The 17,500-nt window shown below is 34.8% G+C and overlaps 1 protein-coding gene across 2 annotated transcripts in view; it reads left to right on the top strand.

The window, feature by feature from the left end:
• The window catches only part of ascc3 (activating signal cointegrator 1 complex subunit 3), a 260,712-nt gene that overhangs the window by 22,659 nt on the left and 220,553 nt on the right, over nucleotides 1–17,500 (top strand). For both annotated transcript variants that reach the window (XM_073925683.1, XM_073925682.1), the window contains exon 6: nucleotides 16,573–16,774. In XM_073925683.1, the coding sequence (XP_073781784.1) occupies nucleotides 16,573–16,774 (202 nt within the window). The remainder of the gene's footprint in view (nucleotides 1–16,572; nucleotides 16,775–17,500) is intronic.

Here is a 17,500-nt window from a genome sequence, read left to right as displayed (position 1 = left end):
TACTATTTATTTTCATATTTTCATTTATTTTTATAATTATTTATTTATATGTTTTATTATTATTATTATTATTATTATTATTATTATTATTTTAAATTTAAATAACAGCTTATACCATTTTAAACAATATAGATGCCAGCGGGTAAGTAGAAATCAGCGATGACAAAAAAGTAGGTTCTCACATAATGCAATGCAAATTGTGGACAAAAATATAATCCCCGTCTTTAAGCCGCGCTCTTCTAGTTATGACTAATCTCAAAGACCTGCGTGACTTTTGCTCGGCAAAGAAGTTTTAAATCTAAAGACAAAGACTGAGAGTGAGCATGAATGATAGTGAGCTGGGGAGAGAAATGGGACCACTGACCCTTTAACCTCCATAAAGCTTTACAACCGTCACCTCTCAAAACACTGTAAGTGCATTAGTCTTTAAACGTTCTCTATTAACCTTCACTTCCTGATGATCAGCTGTTTGTCTGCGCTTTAGCTGCTGAGTATGAGGATTTACTGTACCTCCACACTGAGATGGAAACTCAGCGCAACTCAAGTCACACAGGATTATTTTCTTGGAGCGATACTGTACTGTTTAAGTTAAAATAAATTATAAAAAATGTTGATGATGGTGATATTCGTGTCACATACTTTTTGTTCACGTCAAAGCATACATTTAAACTCAGAATTATTCTCCCTCCTGTGATTTTTTTATTTTATTTTTTTATTCATTTAGTTTTCTTCTAATATTTTCCAAATGATGTTAAACAGATTCAGGAAATTTTCACAGTATTTCCTATAATATATATATTTTTTCGTCTGGAGAAAGTCTTATTTGTTTTATTTCTGCTAGAATAAAAGCAGTTTTTATTTTTTACAACCATTTTACGGTCAATATTATTAGCCCCCTTAAGCTATACTTGTTTTTTATTGCATATTGAACAAACCACTGTTATAGAATGGCCTACCTAATTACCCGAGCCAAACCTTATTAAGCTAGTTAAGCCTTTAAATGTCACTTTAAGATGAATACGAGCATCTTTAAGAATATCTAGTCTAATATTATGTGCTGTCGTCATGGCAATTATTTTTTACTGTTATCAGAAATGGATTATTAAAACTTATGTTTAGAAATGTGTTTAAAAAATACTCTATGTTAGTAAAATTGAGATATATCCAGCTGCAGAACCGCAGAACCACACACACGTTTCAGGCACACACGATTTAGGCAAACCATATATGGTAATTAATTAAGATAGTAAGTTTATGACTAAATTATACATTGTTTAAATGATTAACTATGGTAATTCATTGCAATGTGACACATTATTGTTTATATTTTACAACAAAGTGCTTTTATGATAAGATTAAGATCCTGAATTAGCTTATTACACTTAATCCTGCAATTAGACGGATTATTATGTTTTCTTTTTGTATGTTGACACGTGAATAAAGTCATAAGTGTCTTTAACCAATTATTTTTATTAACATAATTTGAGTTCAGAAACTGCAGAGATGTTAAAATGATCGTTAAGATATAATAATAATAATAAATAAAATGGAAAACCAGGCCAATTTGCGAAATTCAATAGGTGGCCATAATGACAAGGAGTTAACTGATTATCTGATTATAAACTACTTTCTTTCACTGTCACAGCTGTTAGATATATATCTAGTTATTATTGTATTTTTTTATTAATTATTTATAGTTAATTTGTTTCTATTGCTAAATTTTGGTTTAAAAACAATATGTTGCTTACTATAAATAACTACAGTATTTAATGTGGAAAATTATTAATTAAAGGTTATTAGAACATTAAGCAAATACGCACTGTTAAATCGCTTGAGTGAATTATTAATATAGTGTTATACATTTATTACATGTAAAGAGATTTTTATTACATATAAAATGTATTATTGTGTGCGAATGAGTGTGTGTGGATGTTTCCCAGAGATGGGTTGTGGCTGGAGGGCATCCGCTGCGTAAAATGTGCTGGATAAGTTGGCGGTTCATTCCGCTGTGGCGACCAAGGATCAATAAAGGGACTAAGCCAAAAAGAAAATGAATGACCTTTAATATTTTAGGTCATTTTATATATATATATATATATATATATATATATATATATATATATATATATATATATATATATATATATATATATATATATATATATTTATTTATTTTATTTTATTTTTTTTTCTGAATTTGCTTGCAATGCAATAATGTGCATGTTTTGTAAATCTGCTTTCAAGCAATAATTATTGTGATAAGTGCTATCTATATAAATAAACATGAATTTAATTGAAGAATTAAACCAAAACTCTTTGTATTTTAAAATTAGAGGGAGAAATCAGACTAATATAATCTCGGCCGGTAGAAAGTTTTTCCTTCAGTGTGTTCAGTTATGAAATCAAACCCTAACAGTAGATGGAGAGATAGCGAACGCCACAGGAGAATGTGAATGTCTGGATAATCGCTATAGTTTTGTGCAAACTGCATCAAAGTGCATGAAACATATTAACTGACAGTTTCATTCACGCAACTTGACAATATGAGCTCATGAAATATGTAAGCTACGGGTCTCTCGTAGATGTTTTTTACACATCTAAAACAGAGGATGATCGCGGGAGCTTTGTTTTAAAAGCGTGAGCGGGGCGCTTTAAAACTCAGCACGAAGTCTCTCGCCACAAATATCACATAAACCCGTCTTCTGCCAGCTACAATAATAAACCATCACTTTCATTAGCGCCGTCAAGCCTACGGACAATAAAATGCGCAGCTATGAAGTAACAACTAAAAAGAAAATCTCAGGTTTTTTCACTCTAAAGTGTCTTTAAGAGGTTTTTCTTTCTCCACTTACTGTGAGAATAAGTGACTGTGAATATATGTGCTGCCGGACTGTAATTTCCAAGCTATATGTCATCTCAGTTACCGTAGCTCTCTCTTTCTGTGAGCACTCGGCCGTTAATGAGGAACTGAACTGCTCTTGAAAGACTTAATCCATTAAACTTGCACTTTTTAATGAAATGGCCCTTTTCGGTAAGTGTTCATAAAATTACTACAATTACCAGAGGACTTCAGTGTTGCGTATTCAATGTTTTTGGAAAGAGATTTTATGTTATACATACTACATACTCACCGGCCACTTTATTAGGTACACCTTACTAGTACCGGATTGGAGCACTTTTGCCTTCAGAACTGCTTTAATCCTTTGCAGCAGAGATTCAACAAGCTACTGGAAATATTCCTCAGAGATTTTGCTCCATATTGACATGATAGCATCACGCAGTTGCTGCAGATTTGTCGGCTGCACATTCATGATGCCAATCTCCCGTTCCACCACATCCCAAAGCTGCTCTATTGGATTGAGCTCTGGTGACTGTGGAGGCCATTTGAGTACAGTGAACTCATTGTCATGTTCACCAGTCTGAGATGATTCATGCTTTATGACATAAAGATGGAGACACTGTGCTCATAAAGGGATGGACATGGTCAGCAACAATACTCAGGTAGGCTGTGGCGTTGATGCTCAATTGGTACTATTGGACCCAAAGTGTGCCAGGAAAATCTCCCCCACACCATTACACCACCAACACCAGCCTGAACCGCTGATACAAGGCAGGATGGATCCATGCTTTCATGTTGTTGAGGCCAAATTGTGAGCCGAGCATCTGAATGTGTTAGCAGAAATGGAGACTCATCAGAGCAGCAACGTTTCTCCAATCTTCTATTGTCCAGTTTTGGTGAGTCTGTGTGAATTGTAGCCTCAAGCAGGTTGCACACCAGAAGCGCCGCTCGGCGGCGCGCCGCGCAGCGCCACGCAGCGCCATGTATTTTAGAATTCTAAACATAGGTTTCTATCAGGATACACACACCGGCGCCGCAAGTCGGCGGCTGTCGGCGGCGCCCGGCGACGGCTCAGGACGCAGTTCATTTTTCAGCCGCGCCACAGAGCGCCATCTGATTAGTTTCATGTTAAATATCATTCGAATGTGCGCGTCTGGTGTGTGATACCTTAAACTGTCATGTACGCGCCGTGTCGCGGCGCCGAGCGGCGCTTCTGGTGTGCGACCTGCTTCAGTTTCCTGTTTTTAGCTGACAGGAGCGGCACCCGGTGTGCTCTTCTGCTGCTGTAGCCCATCCGCCTCAAGGTTGGACGTGTTGTGTGTTCAGAGATGCTCTTCTGCAGAGCTCGGTTGTAACGAGTGCTTATTTGAGTTACTGTGGCCTTTCTAACAGCTGGAATCAGTCTGGCCATTCTCCTTTAACCTCTGGCATCAACAAGACATTTGCGCCACAGAACTACTCACTGGATATTTCCTCTTTGTCTGAGCATTCTCTGTAAACCCTAGAGATGGTTGTGCAGGAAATTCCTAGTAGATCAGCAGTTTCTGAAATACTCAGAGCAGCCCGTCTGGCAGCAACAACCACGTTCAAAGTGACTTAAATCCCCTTTCTTCCCCATCCTGATGCTCAGTCTGAACTGCAGCAGATCGTCTTGACCATGTCTACATGCCTAAATGCATTGAGTTGCTGCCATGTAATTACCATGCGATAACAAGAAGTTGGACTGCTGTACCTAATAAAGTGGCCGGTGAGTGTACAATCAAGTATTTTGTGATGTTACAGAACCTGCACTGTAAATAAAATATCTGTTAATATTAAGTGAAAGTAAGTGTTTTATGTTTATTTAAAGTAGTAAATTGCATAATGGGATGTTCATCTCTGGTCTGTTGACTTTTTAAGTTAAACTCTACTGTTTAACAAAGTGACTTTTTATTGACATTTTAATAGTTTGAAGTAATATAATGTGTAATATCTAGAGAATTAGTCTGTAAAATAATAGAAAATGTGCTGGCAGTTTATTACAAGGTTTTTGTAGTGTAATATACAACACAGACAATATAGCACTGCAAACTATTAAACATGTTCATGAAAGTAACCCAGGTGAGCAAATATGTACATTTTCTACCCCATTAAAGACTTCTTTCTCATTATGTAGTTAATAACAAAAGATATACTACGTGTTGGGTGACGCAGTGGCGCAGTAGGTAGTGCTGACGCCTCACAGCAAGAAGGTCGCTGGCTCGAACCTCGGCTCAGTTGGCGTTTCTGTGTGGAGTTTGCATGTTCTCCCTGCATTCACGTGGGTTTCCTCCGGGTGCTCTGGTTTGCCCCACAGTCCAAACACATGCAGTACAGGTGAATTGGGTAGGCTAAATGTTCCATAGTTTATGAGTGTGTGTGTGTGTGTGTGTGTGTGTGTGTGTGTGTGTGTGTGTGTGTGTGTGTGTGTGTGTGTGTGTGTGTGTGTGTGTGTGTGTGTGTGTGTGTGTGTGTGTGTGTGTGTGTGTGTGGATGTTTCCCAGAGATGGGTTGTGGCTGGAAGGGCATCGGCTGCGTAAAAACGTGCTGGATAAGTTGGCGGTTCATTCCGCTGTGGCGACCCCGGATTAATATTAGGGACTAGGAATTAGTGACTAAGCCGACAAGAAAATGAATGAATGAATACTATGTGTTTTTGGCTGTGAGATGTAGTTTGGATGAAGTTGTAGGCTATTCTTCCCACGGTAAAGTCATGCAATGTGAAAGCCCCTGTCTCTGATCCATCTTGCAGTGCAAACAAAGCAGCGACAATACGCTAGCCCAGATAGTCATGCAGTGTGAAAGCATCTGTGACACGACTACTTTGAAAATCCTGCAGTCTGAACTTGGCTTGCGACCTTGTCCTTTACGCACTGAAATTCCTCCTGATTCCTTGTACCTTTTAATTACGTTATGCCTTGTTGAAGGTGAAATTAACTATGTACATGTAGCATGTTACCCAAAACATTAACATTTGTGTGCTTGTATGAACTCCTCAAAACTCGAGCTAGCAAATCACATGAAGGCACGAGAGCAGAGGATATTCAGCGGCCATGTCTGTAGGGGCTGCAGACGTGACCGTGTCCCCAATACAGCGCCGAAGAAAAGCCCAGAGCCGCCTTTGAGATGGAAATGTTAAGGAGGTAGCGAGGGTGTCCAGGGCAATATGAATTATTCAAAAGAACCTTTTGAGTCTTGACGGTCAATATCTGTGACTGAAAGAAGAGACAAGCCCAGAACCACGCTTCTCAGAATAGGATTCTCAGATCTGAAAGTATGAGCCGGTTTGTCTGTAATGGGCATTTCTGTCAGAGCCGCGAGATGCGAACTAGGTTACAACCGGTTTGGCATAAGAATGTTGTGCGAGTAGTAGCAGGCTTTGTGCTGCATTGATAGCACAGGCGTGTTCATACACAGTGTCCTGAATGCATGTTTTATTCTCCCTCATACATTCACCAAAACAAGAGTGACCTGTCATACTGAAGATGTCATATAAAAAAAAGAGGAAGAAACAACAACTCTTAAAAAAGCTGGGTCCACAACTTGAAGGAATTAAGTTAACATATTATATTTTACTATTTTAAGCGAATTAAACATTAAACCATTAATAATAAAAAAAGAAAATCTCAAAAATTGTGTTTCAGCTCATTTTAAATAAATAGTTTGAAAGCATGTAAAATGTTTTAATATGCTATATATATATATATATATATATATATATATATATATATATATATATATATATATATATATATAAATATATATATATATATAAATAATACTTAAGAAATAAATCAATAAATAAATACATAATATGATATGATGAATATAGTAAATATAGATAAATGAATAAAAAATAAAATATTAAAAAATAAAAATATAAAAATGTTAATATTAATAAACAAAAAAACTAATATATAAATAAATATATTAAATAATAATAGTAGATTAATAAATTAATGAATAAAAAATTAAATACATTAAACAATAATAAATTACATAAATAAAAATAAATAAAAATAAATATATTTAATAATAATAATAATAATAATAATAATAATAATAATTATAATTATAATAATAATAAAAAGAGGGAAAAGCAACTCTTTCTTCACTGTTAAAAATGAAGGGTCCACAACATGAAGGAATTAAGTTAGCTTATTACTTTTTACAATTTTAATTGGATTGAACATTAAACTATTAATTGAAAATCTCAGGAATTGTGTTTCAGCTCATTTTAAATATGTGTTTTGATTAAAGCATACAAAATGTTTTAAGTGTTGCTCTATACACTTTCAGAAATAAAGGTACAGGAGCTGTCACTGGGGCAGTACCTTTTCAAAAGGTACATATTTGTACATCAAGGGTCCATAATGGTACCTCAAAGGTACTTTTTAGGTACATTTGGGTACTAATGTGCACCTTTTAGGTACCACTGTGGGCTGTTTGGGTACAAATATGTATCTTTTAAAAAGGTACTGCCCCAGTGACAGCTCCTGTACCTTCATTTCTGAGAGTGTAAAAAATGCTGGGAGAACATGCAAAAAATTAAGTTAACTCGTTTGTTTTTACAAATTTATGTGGATTAAACATGAAACAATTAAGCTTCCTCAAAAAAAATCTCAAGAATTGTGTTGTTTCAGCGGCGATGCAGTGGCGCAGTAGGTAGTGCTGTTGCTCCACAGCAAGAAGGTCGCTGCTTCGAACCTCGGCTCAGTTGGCGTTTCTGTGTGGAGTTTGCATGTTCTCTTCTTGCATGTGGGTTTCCTCCGGGTGCTCCGGTTTTCGCTGTGGCGACCCCGGATTAATAAAGGGACTAAGCCAACAAGAAAATGAATGAATGTGTTGTTTCAGCTCATTTTAAATAAGTTTGTTTGAACAATCAGCATACAACATGTTATTTTTGTCATAATACAAATGAAAAGAATCTACAACACAATATCAAAACAAGTACGTTGCCTTCGTTGACACATTTTGAGCTTCAAAATCCGCCACACATTCTCTATTGGAGACAGGTCGGGACCTCAGGCAGGCCAGTCGAGTATATGCATGGGTGAAAAAAAAAATGCTGGGACATTGTGAAAAATAATAACACATTCAAATTTATGTGCACACCAGACACGCACATTCCCATGTTATTTAAAATGAAACTATTCAGGTGGCGCTCTGTGGAGTGGCAGAATATGAAGTGTCCTGATTCATGGCTGGACGCCACAAACAGTCGCCGACTTGTTGTTTGTACCCTGATAGAAACCTATGTTTAGAATTTTAAAATGCATGGCGCTGCACGTCGCCAAGCGTTGATTCTTGTGTGCGACCTGCAGGCAAGTTCGTTATTTTATCTCTAATGGAGGGACGTACACGTGAGGCAACTCGCTCGCACTTTCCAGCTGCACCTAGTTAAGATCACAATGCAAATGCAAATGACTGAAATTTAAGGTAGACGCAATGAAAAGTACACATGTTTGAAAACCCACCTAAAGTTACAAACAATGACTCCGATGAGAACGATCATGTGGAGAGCCCTGTGAGCCTTACATCTAAAAATAGAGTGAGGGTGTTCCTTTGGTGACATCGCTTTGACTCACACACTGAAAATGGCGGACGTGAAACAACAAACTGAGGATATGGTGATGCGCACCTGCCAATCAATATTGGTGGGCGGGGGGACCGCACTTCTACGCCAAGTTGCGGTCGATCTAAAACCGTTCCAATTGGTCCACCGTTGTTAAATTGAAAAATAAGAACTGGGTGTGTTTATATCACCCCAGTATGACGGTCTATACACTGTACCTACACACATGTCTGTCCAAACAGCTCGAAATTTAGATTTTTCACCATAGCTGCCCTTTAATCACTTTTATTAATATTTTTGCATGCTTTTGCAAACATGCTTCAACCCTCAGCTGAAACTATAAGCCCTCTTTCAAAGCAGCACATGGCTTGTGCATCCTTTCAAAATTGTGTCAGATGGATATCAAAAAGAGCCTTAATTTGAGCGAGTAATTCTGTTTTGGTCTTCCATTAAGCGAAAAGAATGAAAGAATGAGGAATTATCACCAACAGGCAGACCGTCTTCGGCTGTGATCTTCTCTTACTCACGTCAGTAATAACATTAAACTAGCGCATTTGGCTTTCATCTTCTTAATACGCCGCTGCTGCCGGACTGAACTGCTTCAAAAACCAGCAAGTTCAACTTCTCAAAGCCTTTGGGTGTGCGAACAACCGTGTTCTTTGTTGAGGTACTAAAAACCGGCTCAACATTGAGGCACAACAAACACAGACAGGTCTCCGGTGTACCGAAAACAAAACGTTTACCAGCGTCTGGCCTCTGAGGCATTAGCTAGATAATTAACACGGAGCGCTAGTGTGATGTAACTCTGTGCCGATCACCTCCTATGTATACAGACAACATTTATAGTGATATCTGCTATGGTTTGGTATTCGTTTTGTATGTGTGTGTCTATGAGGGAAAAATGGTGAGGGGTTAAAGCTCCAAATTGGACCCTTTTCACATTTGCAGCATTGAAGTCGACATAGGTGGTAAACTTATGCTCCATTCACACGGGGTATCTGCATTGTGGATCTGTCAGCGCCGCTTCAGAGGCGTTGCTCGCTGCAGAAGTTAAGCTTGGTGGATTCATATAATGTAGTGTAAAAACATTGTGAAACATCAGTATCTGTGCATTGCCCATTAATATAAAAAGTTATATTATTCAAAGAACTCATTCAAAGTACTATTGCTGCGCAAAAGCACGCTATGAATGCATGCTACGCTTCCGACTGTACGTTGTGTTTTCATTTTCTTAATGCAGTTTTGAGGTAAGGGACATTTTCATTTGCCATTAATATTATTAATAATAATAATAATAATAAAGAAATAAAAATATATACAAAAATAAATAAACAAAATAAATTATTTAATTAATTAAATAATAACAAATAAATAAACTAATTAATTAATGTATTTAATAATGATAGATAAATAAATGAATGAATAATTAAAAAGAAATATATTAAATAATATTAATGAATTAAATAAATAAAAAGAAATATATTAAAATAAATAAATTATATATATATATATATATATATATATATATATATATATATATAATAACAAATAAATAAATACAAATATATATTAAATAATAATTACAAATAAATGAATAAATAAATTAACAAATAATAAATAGATAAAAATAAATATATTATAACAAATAATATATATAATTAAAAAAATTAATAAAATATGAAAAAATGAAAATATAAAAACGTTATAATAAACAAACAAATAAATATATCTATTTAATAATAATAGATTAATAAATGAATGAATAAAAAATATATATATTAAATAATAATACTAGTAAATAAAAAAATAAATAAAAATAAATAGATAAAAATAAATAAATAAGATAAATAAAATTTAAGTATAATAAATAATATCAACAAATAAATAAATAATAATAAATATATATTAAATAATAATTATTATTCAAAATAATAATAAATAAATTAATAAGTAAATAAACAAATAATAAATAGATAAAAATAAATATATTAAAACAAATAATATAGATAAATGAATAAAATAAATAAACAAACACATAAAAATATTAATAAAAATACATAAACAAACAAACAAACAAACAAACAAACAAATAAATAAATAAATAAATAAATAAATAAATAAATAAATAAATAAATAAATAAATAAAACAAACCAGAGTAAGACAGTGCCTTGCACTTTGTGGTTGGTGTTATGCAAATGAGTTAATTATTTGTAAGAGTCTGTGGATAAATGCAGCAGATTGGCTGTGTAAATATGATGCAGGTGTTTTCACTTAAGCTTTTCCTCTGCTAATAACAGAAGCAAGAGTCTTTGTCAGGTCGTCTGCTGTTTGTTTTTACTTGTTTAAGTTGTTCCAGTCACCGTGTTTGAGTGTCATGCCAGGTGCAAATGAGTTATCATTTTGATTCATGGACACAGTGTGTTAGAGCAACTTTACACAAATAACGCAAATAAACCTTAGATCTTAATGCAAAATAAATCTAATAGTTTAATGTAATTTAGATCACACTTTTAGGTGAAAGCCACTCAAGGGCTATGCGACCACTTGATGGTTTCGCCGAACCACACACGTGCACTTCTGTTCTTCTGCTAGCTCTTTTGACTTAGCATCTTCAAGCCTGGATAATTCCACACCCAAACCAATCCTGTTATATGCTGAAGTTTGTCTGAAATGTGTTTACTGAGGGAAAAAGAAAAGTTTGCAGTAAACTTAACATGCATTCAGCTGGTCATTTTGAAAGCAGCGTGAAGGCCATTGAACAAGATAGAGACACTAGACTCTCCAGCAGTGAGCTTTAGATGGCAATTAAAACAGACGCCTTGCATAATTAACTTTGGCATTAAAGAGGACATGTCTGATTAGATCAGGCTGGTTGGTAAATGACCGGTCTGAAAACTGAGCCACGTAGAAATTGAACTTGCGTTCAGACGTCTCCATCTCCTGCTTTCATTGCACACAAGGGTGTCATGTTGGCAGATCTCTCACAGATGCTCCAGCGTCTAGTTCAAAAGTCCTTGCATTATATACAGTTCAGGTCAGAATTTATTTTGTCCCTTTAATCTACCAGGGGTCACCACAGCGGAATGAACTGCCAACTATTCCAGCAAATATTTTCCTCAGTGGTTGCAGACCAGCACTGGGAAACACCCATACACTCTTGCATTCATACATACACTCATACACTACAGCCAGTTTAGGTAATCAGTTCATCTATACACATGTTTGGACTGTGGGGGAAACCACCCGGAGGAAACCCACACCAACACAGGCAGAACTCCACACAGAAACACCAACTGACCGAGGTGGTACTCGAACCAGCAACCTTCTTGCTGTGAGGCCACAGTGCTAACCACCGAGCCACTGCGATGCCTGCAGCTAGTTTATTTATGATTATTCTAATTTATTTATTCAGAGGAACATTAAAGAATATCAGAGCTGAAATATAGTCCATGATTCATAGAATAAAAGTCAGTTGCTACTGTTACTCGCATGACCTCTGAGGGACTAACTGCATGCATTTTGGTTGCATAATCCAGTAATCGAACTGAAAATGTATGTTTATTTTTTACTCTTAGCAATTGAAACTGTCTGGCTTCAGTACAAAACAGCTGCCTGACTGAGTTAAAAGCAAAAGACTTTTGCATATATATATATATATATATATATATATATATATATATATATATATATATATATATATATATATATATATATATGTATATGTGTGTGTGTGTGTGTGTGTGTGTGTGTGTGTTTACATAATGTAACATTATAAATATGATTGGATGAGCCAAGCTTGTTGAGGGCACATGAACACAGCGCATCAGTTAAATTGCAGTTTAATTACACTTACACCAGATGCAAGTTCTGCTTATCCAAAGATAGAAAAAAGCTGTCTTTGCTCTATGGTAAATATTTATATAAATATAAATAATGGTCTTTTTGAACAAAAATGGCCCCTAACATTCTTAGAGCTAACATGACATCAAAATTGGACCTATTAGATGTTCCTGGTCAAGTGTGTTTAAATGGCCATCAATGGAGAAAAGATGCTTCAGATGCTTTAAAAAAAATGTAAAATCTAATGAACTGTGTGTGTGTATATATATATATATATATATATATATATATACATATATATATATATATATATATATATTTATATATATATATATATATATATATATATATATATATATACATATATATATATATATATATATATATATATATATATATATATATATATATATATATATATATATATATTTATATATATATATATATATATATATATATATATATATATATATATATATATATATATATAAAATATATATATATATATATATATATATATATATATATATTTATATATATTTATATATATATTTATATATATATATATATATATATATATATATATATATATATATATATATATATAWAAATATATATATATATATATAAATAAATATATATATATATATATATATATATATATATATATATATATATATATATATATATATATATATATATATATATATATATATATACATACACACACATACATGTAGGTTGGGCCGTTTATGTGGATACACTTTAATAGAATTGGAATGGTTGATGATATCAACGCCCTGTTTGTGGCACATTAGTATTTGTTAGGAGGCAAACTTTTCAAGATGGGTGGTGACCAGGGTGGCCATTTTGAAGTCGGCCATCTTAGATCCAACTTTTTGTTTTTTTCAATAGAAAGAGGATCATGTGACACATCAAACTCATAGGGAATTTCACAAGAAACACAATGGTGTACTCGGTTTTAATGTAACTTTATTCTTTCATGAGTTATTTAGAAGTTTCTGACCACTTATAAAATGTGTTCAATGTGCTGCCCGTTGTGTTGGATTGTCAATGCAAGCCTCTTCTCCCACTCTTCACACACTGATGGCAACACCGCAGGAGAAATGCCAGCACAGGCTTCCAGTATCCATAGTTTCAGGTGCTGCACGTCTTATATCTTCACACCATAGACTATTGCCTTCAGATGATCCCAAAGATAAAAGTCTAAGGGGGACAGAATTATTCGCCCCCCTAAAATATTAGCTGCCCTTTTTATTTTTTCCCCCAATTTCTGTTTAACGGAGAGCAGATTTCTTTAACACATTTCTAATCATAATAGTGTTAATAACTCATCTCTAATACCCGATTTATTTTATCTTTGTCATGATGACAATAAATAATATTAGACTAGATATTCTTCAAGACACTTCTATACAGCTTAAAGTGACATTTAAAGGCTTAACTAGGTTAATTAGGTTAACTACACAGGTTAGGGCATTTAGGGCAAGTTATTGTATAATGATGGTTTGTTCTGTTGACAGTCGAAAAAATATATAGCTGATTTCACCTGTACATTACACTCATTCGTGTTCTGTGCTTACGTGTTATTAAGAAACAAAAAGTCAGCTAGAGCATTGTGCTAAACTTCTCTTCCAAAAAAAGTAAGCTATGCAATCGGTTTCCCTCATTTTCAGCTTCACGAGCGGTGCTTATAGATGGACGGTTCAGGTAGGAGGAGTGAAGGACGTGTTGCGAAAGACAGATGAATAGCGGGAGCAGATGGGTTTGCTGTGGGTGAGCCTTTAGAAGAGATAAAGCAGAGATCATTCAGACAATCAGCCTGTGCCCCGATGCAATCATCCCATCTCATCTGCTTTCAAGAGCTATTGGGCTTTTTATTGAGCTGTTGTGCTGCAGACAGAAGCAGTCTGATAGCACTTTAACCCTCTGATAGGGTTAATATTAAACCCCAGCCTTCACTACGCCAGCGGCACTTAGTCTTACAAGACTTGAGCCCAAATAATTTCGTGTCGATGAATGAGCCAAAATAGCTTTAGATGCCGAGCTGTGAGCAGAGAGCCACTGCGCCTACAGTATATATATATATGTGGCCAGGATTTTAAGGACTGACCTGTAATTTCGTTTCATCTCATCGTTTTAAGTTGAAATTAAGCTTTCTGATGTATTTTTTCATGTCAAACTATTAAAGTTTATTCTTGTTTGTTTGTGTAGCGCTTTTTACAATAATTATTGTATTATATTATATTATTATTATAATTATTAAGTTAAATTTACAATCAAATATAAGTTATTATATATAAACTTAATTAACCTGCAGTTTTATAGCATGTAGGTGACGTCTATGTGCACATGTGTAATGAAGTGTATTAAGTGTATGTGTTGTGCTGGAACACTTCGATGTTTGGGACAGGAGGAATGTGTCGTACAGGTGGTTTGTCAATTAATTACATGTTTGTGTGTGTTTCTCTTAACAAAAACACAACTATTGTATAGATTATTATGTGATAATCATGTGTAATCATCTTTTTTAATTATAACAAGGCTTGTAAATCTCATGTTTACAAGCCTTTTTGCACTATATACGGTTCTATCTGCACAACTCTGGCTTGCACTCAATGCCATATGCCCTTAATGTTTTTGTATTGTATTGTATTGTAATAATTACAATTTTTATTATTTCTTTTTTATTATTATTCTTTAGATTACAGTTTATGTATATATTTAGATCACATTTATGTAAAATATTTAGACTAAATTTAAGGTATATATATTTAGATTTCATTTTATGTATAATTGTACTTATTGTAAATTAAAACTCTACTTTTTGTATTAACATTATATGTGTCTGTCCTAGGGTCTGAGGGCAACGTAATTTCGATTCTCTATATGTCCTGTACATGTGGTGGCAATAAAGCTGACTTTGACTTTTTGACTTTGAAAACTTTAAAACATTCAACTAATTTATTGCTAAACAGTTTATTGGTCATTAAAACAATGTAAATCAAATGTTATTGCTGCTGATAGTCTCTCAGGTTTCTGAATATTAGTCAGGTAATCATCTACATTCATTAAAATCATATAGTGGATAGTTATACATGAATCTGGCCTTTGAATTGCCACTTTATACTGAAGAAATTGGCCTCAGAGAATGTGATTTGCATGTAGTTTGTCTGATTTATGAGAGGAGATGTATCTATATATACAGTATATAAAAGGTATGAACAGGAATAGTGCACCCTTCACTTCCAACCCACTCACTGATTAGTGAAATCTAAAACTTTAATAGCCAATGGCTGTAAATAAACATCATTTAGTCGCCCCAGCATACAATTCACTCACATATACGAGTGATTTAGGCAAGGCAAGTTTATTTATATAGCACATTTCATACACAGTGGCAATTCAAAGTGCTTTACATAAACTAGAATAAAAAGACAAGTTTAGGAACATAAAAAGCAGACGATAAAAATGATTAAGAACAGATAAAAACTAATTAAAATAGTTAAAATAAGTTATAAAAGAATGAAAAAGAAAAACATAATAGTGCAATATGTCGGATGCAGCACAGTGCTCATTCAGTAAAGTGGTGTTAGTGAGGCCAGCAGGGGGCGCCCAACCTGCGGTCTGTGTGGGTCCTAATGCCCCAGTATAGTGACGGGGAAGCTATACTGCTCAGTGAGCGCCGTCTTTCGGATGAGACGTTAAACCGAGGTCCCGACTCTCTGTGGTCGTTAAAAATCCCAGGATGTCCTTTGAAAAGAGTAGGGGTTTAACCCCAGCATCCTGGCCAAATCTGCCCACTGGCCTCTGTACATCATGGCCTCCTAAACATCCTCATATTCAATTGGCTTCATCACTGTCTCCTCTCCACCAATCAGCTGGTGTGTGGTGTGCGGTCTGGCGCAAAATGGCAAAATCTGGCGCAAAATTTGCAATCCAAAAATGGGATTATAATACAAGTCAATGGGGTAAAAACAGCCCCAAACATAATGAAAGGGTAGTCCATTTGAACAGTACACGGCTTTGCAATCAAAAAATGTCATTTTATTGGAAGTCAATGGGGCAAAATCAGCCCCAAACATAACAAAAGTTTAGTCCATTTGAACAATACACAGCTTTGCAATCCAAAAATGTGCTTATAATGGATGTCAATGGGACAAAATCAGCCCCAAACATAACAAAAGGGTAGTCTATTTGAACTGCATTGTTAATCTAATGTAACCCTTATTATTTATTTTACATTGTGTCTGGTGTCTGTTTTGGTGGCAATGACAGGAAAGCCTAAAGGTCTGCGAGATGAATCCAACATGCCCACATACGGCTGTCAGGTGACCATCCAGTCTGAGCAGGAGAAACAGATGATGAAGATCTACAGAAAAGAGGAGAAGAAGGAGAGAAAGCGCGAGAGACGAGGAGATGATGGGGAATCCTCTGAAAGTGCGTTTCATTTTGACCCCATGGAGCTGAGACTGCAGAGGTGAGGTCTTTTTCCTCCGTCTTTTTCTTTCATTAACGGAACAAGCGCTTCCCCGCATATCAGGCCGAGGCCTATTGAAAAGAGGGAGAGCGAGAAAGCTTGATAAAACCGCTATCTGGAGCTTTCGCAGAAGGGATTTTCTCTTAATGTTTAATTTCACAGGATGAAAAAGAGCAATGATCTGTTTAATTAAAAATGCTGCCGTCCAAATGAGGCAAGGAGATTAGAGATGAGGTGTTAATACCTCGCATGTCTCCTCGCGCTCTCAGCCTTTCAATCACCACGCTGCAGAAACAACAACCCAACAAAAATAACTCACAAAAACTCAAGCTTTACGTCGAGAAACGCCTGCGGTTGCTACCTGAGACTGCTAAATGCACCACACAGATGGCTTTTTCAGGAGATTCTAATCTCTGTTTTTGTTTGTTTTTAATTGGACTAATGAGATCTTTGAGTTGTTTTTCAGTCACGTTAATAAATATTTGTATATGCACGGATATCATTCAGGAAATAGCAACTTTGATGTTTTTTTATGCTACAAATTGCTTTCTAGAAAGAGAATTTAGTTTTCAACAATATCCACTGTAATTATGTTTGTTTTTTAAACACTTTACACTTGACACTTTAAAATGGTTTAAAGTGTGAAAAACAAGACAAAGCATCACAAAAATGATTCATTAAGAAACTGCATTCTTAATTTAAGAATCTATTCAAGAATGTTTGAGT

Source organism: Danio rerio, chromosome 16, assembly GCF_049306965.1.
Source record: "Danio rerio strain Tuebingen ecotype United States chromosome 16, GRCz12tu, whole genome shotgun sequence".
Lineage (NCBI taxonomy): Eukaryota > Metazoa > Chordata > Actinopteri > Cypriniformes > Danionidae > Danio > Danio rerio.
Note: the sequence above shows the minus strand (reverse complement) of the source record. Positions and strands in the feature narration are given on the sequence as shown.